The sequence below is a fragment of the Crocodylus porosus genome, unplaced genomic scaffold (assembly GCF_001723895.1).
Source record: "Crocodylus porosus isolate Cpor-Errol unplaced genomic scaffold, CroPor_comp1, whole genome shotgun sequence".
NCBI classification, from domain to species: domain Eukaryota; kingdom Metazoa; phylum Chordata; order Crocodylia; family Crocodylidae; genus Crocodylus; species Crocodylus porosus.
Window position 1 is genome coordinate 30640589 of NW_017728949.1, and position 2581 is coordinate 30643169.

The 2581-nt window shown below is 44.7% G+C and overlaps 1 protein-coding gene across 1 annotated transcript in view; it reads right to left on the reverse strand.

The window, feature by feature from the left end:
• GULP1 (GULP, engulfment adaptor PTB domain containing 1) overlaps positions 1-119 on the reverse strand; it is a 47848-nt gene extending 47729 nt beyond the window's left edge. Inside the window, exon 1 of the mRNA XM_019553525.1 lies at positions 72-119. Within this exon, the coding sequence (XP_019409070.1) occupies positions 72-119 (48 nt within the window). The remainder of the gene's footprint in view (positions 1-71) is intronic.
• Between the last annotated feature and the right edge of the window lie 2462 nt (positions 120-2581).

A 2581-nucleotide genomic window follows, 5' to 3' on the forward strand; every position in this document is an offset into this window, starting at 1 on the left:
TTCCGCCTCCGTGCTCACAAGAGGGGAGTTCCCTAAATTGTAGTTAGCAATTTTTCATGAAATGACTGTACAAACTCATTTTGTTTTCTTTCCCGTCTCTCATAGCCATTCCAGTTCATAGCGATTGTTTCAGAAGTCCTCCCATAGAATAATCTATTTTCCTTCTAACCTGTTTCTTTCCAACCTCTCTCCTCTTTGGCAACACACTCATTTAAAGGTTGCACACTTTCTACTTCTTTTTTCCTTCTTTTGGCACTGACACTCATATAAGGTAAGCTTAAAATGAAGTTGCTTTAATTTGGCATTTTCCACTTAATTTGCATTAGAACAAATGACTACATAAAGAAAAAAAGCAGTAGAAAACTAGGCTATGAAATTTCCTATTAATTCACAGTCTATAGGAAATAGGTTAATTTGACAGTTTTTTTTTTTAACGTTATTTTAGACAGCCTATCTGTAGCTGTGGGGTCAGTGCCCAACTCCATATCTTGGTGTCATCTGTGAACTTGGCTAATGGGGTTTTCACCCCCTCATCCATGTCATTGATGAAGATATCGAACAGCACTGGGCCAAGTACCAATCTCTGGGGTACGCCACTGCCCACATCTTGCCGGGATGACACTGATCCATTCATTTGGACACTCTGTGTCCTAACCTGCAACCAGTTTTGCACTCATGTGATGGTCCTGCAATTGAGCCCAATATCTTCCAGTTTTCTGATTAGTACCTTGTGGGATACCAGGTTAAACACTTTTTGGAAGCCGAAGTATATGATGTCAACTGCTTTTCTCTCATCCAGGTGATGAGTCACCTGATCATAGAAAGAAATGAGGTTGCCCAGACAAGACCTGCCTGCGACGAAGCCATGCTGGCTGTCATTCAGTATCATACTTTCTGCAAGTTTGTCACATACAGCCTCTTTGATGAATGTTTCGAGGATTTTCCCTGGAATAGAAGTTAAGATAATTGGCCTGTAGTTTCCCAGGTCTTCACACTCTCCTTCTTGAAGATGCGCACAACATTGGCCCTCTTTCAGTTCTCTGGGATTTCTCCAGAGGCCCATGATTTTTGAAAGACTTTTGCCAGGGGCTTTGTGACTACTTTGGCCAATTCTTGCAGCACTCTTGGGTGGAGTTCATCTGGTCCTGCTGATTTATATATGTCTAATTTCTTTAATTGATCATACACCAGTACTATGGCAATGCTGGGAATGGTGTCGATCCCACCCTGCTCGTTCTGTGTCCTACCTGGCAGGTTGTTTCCCTCGGTCTTGTGAAAGACTGAGGCAATGTAGTCATTTAGGAGTTCCATTTTTTCCTGAGTGGTAGTGACCAGGTATCCTGAGGCATTGAACAGTGGCCCCACACTCCCATGAGTATTTTCCTTTTACTCCCTATGTAGCTAAAAAAAGGACTTCTTGTTGTCCTTGATTCTTGTAGCTAGTTTTAGTTCAGTTTCTGCCTTAAGTTGCCTAATCTGTTTCCTACAAATGCTGGCCATTGTCAAATAGTCTTCGTTAGAGACCATCCCAAGCTTCTGTTGTTTATACACGTTTTTCTTTTTCTGTAGGAGGGCTGCAACTTCCCTGCTTAGCCAAGAGGGTTTTTTGACACTTCTGCTACTTTTTTATCCAGAAGGGAATGGATTTTCTCTGAGCCTTAAAGGTTGTATCCTTAAGGAACGAACATTCTTCTCATGCGCCCTTTACCTGTGGTCCTGGGTCTCTCAGGGCATTCTTTAATAGTGACCTGAGCTTATTAAAATTTGCATTTTTGAAGTCTAAGACTTTGAGCTTTGTATCTGTTTTGTCAGTCTTGCGACAGACCGTGAACATAATGATTTCATGGTCACTATCGCCTAGGCTGCCCTCTGTGTTTAAGTTTGTGACCAGTTCATCCCCTTTGGCCAGGATCAGATCAACTGCATTGCCTCTAGTTGGCCTGTGCACCTCCTGAGTCCAAAAAAGCTCTTCAGTGCTGGTCAGGAAGGATCGTGATCAATCGGAGTTGGCCAAGCACTCCTCCCAGGAGATGTCTGGGTAGTTGAAGTCACCCATGACAACCATGTCCCATACACACACAGCCTCTGTTAGTTCATGGGTGAACACTAGATCAAGTTCCTCCCCTTGGTTAGGCGGCCTGTAATATACACCTAGAGTCAGGTCTTTCTCGCCACACTTACCCTGGAGCTTGACCCAGAGGGTTTCAAGCAGTTCTTTTTTGAGGCAAACATCGGCCTGTAGGGAGGTGTACTGCTCCTTCACATAGAGGGCAACACCCCCATCTCTCTTGCCTACCCGATCCCTTCTGTGAAGGACATAGCCCTTTATGGCTACGCTCAAGTCATGAGAGGAGTTCCACCAGGTCTCTGTAATCCCTACTAGATCACAGTGCCCAGTGGAAAGCAGGAGGCCTAGAGTCATAGAAGTCGGGTCGGAAGGGACCATATAGATCTTCAAGTCCGACCCCCCACCTGGGTGGGAGAAAAACTGGGCTCAAATGACTCCAGCCAGGTAGGCATCAAGCCTCTTCTTAAAGATCCCCAGGGTAGGAGCCAGCACCACTTCCCTTGGAAGTTGGTT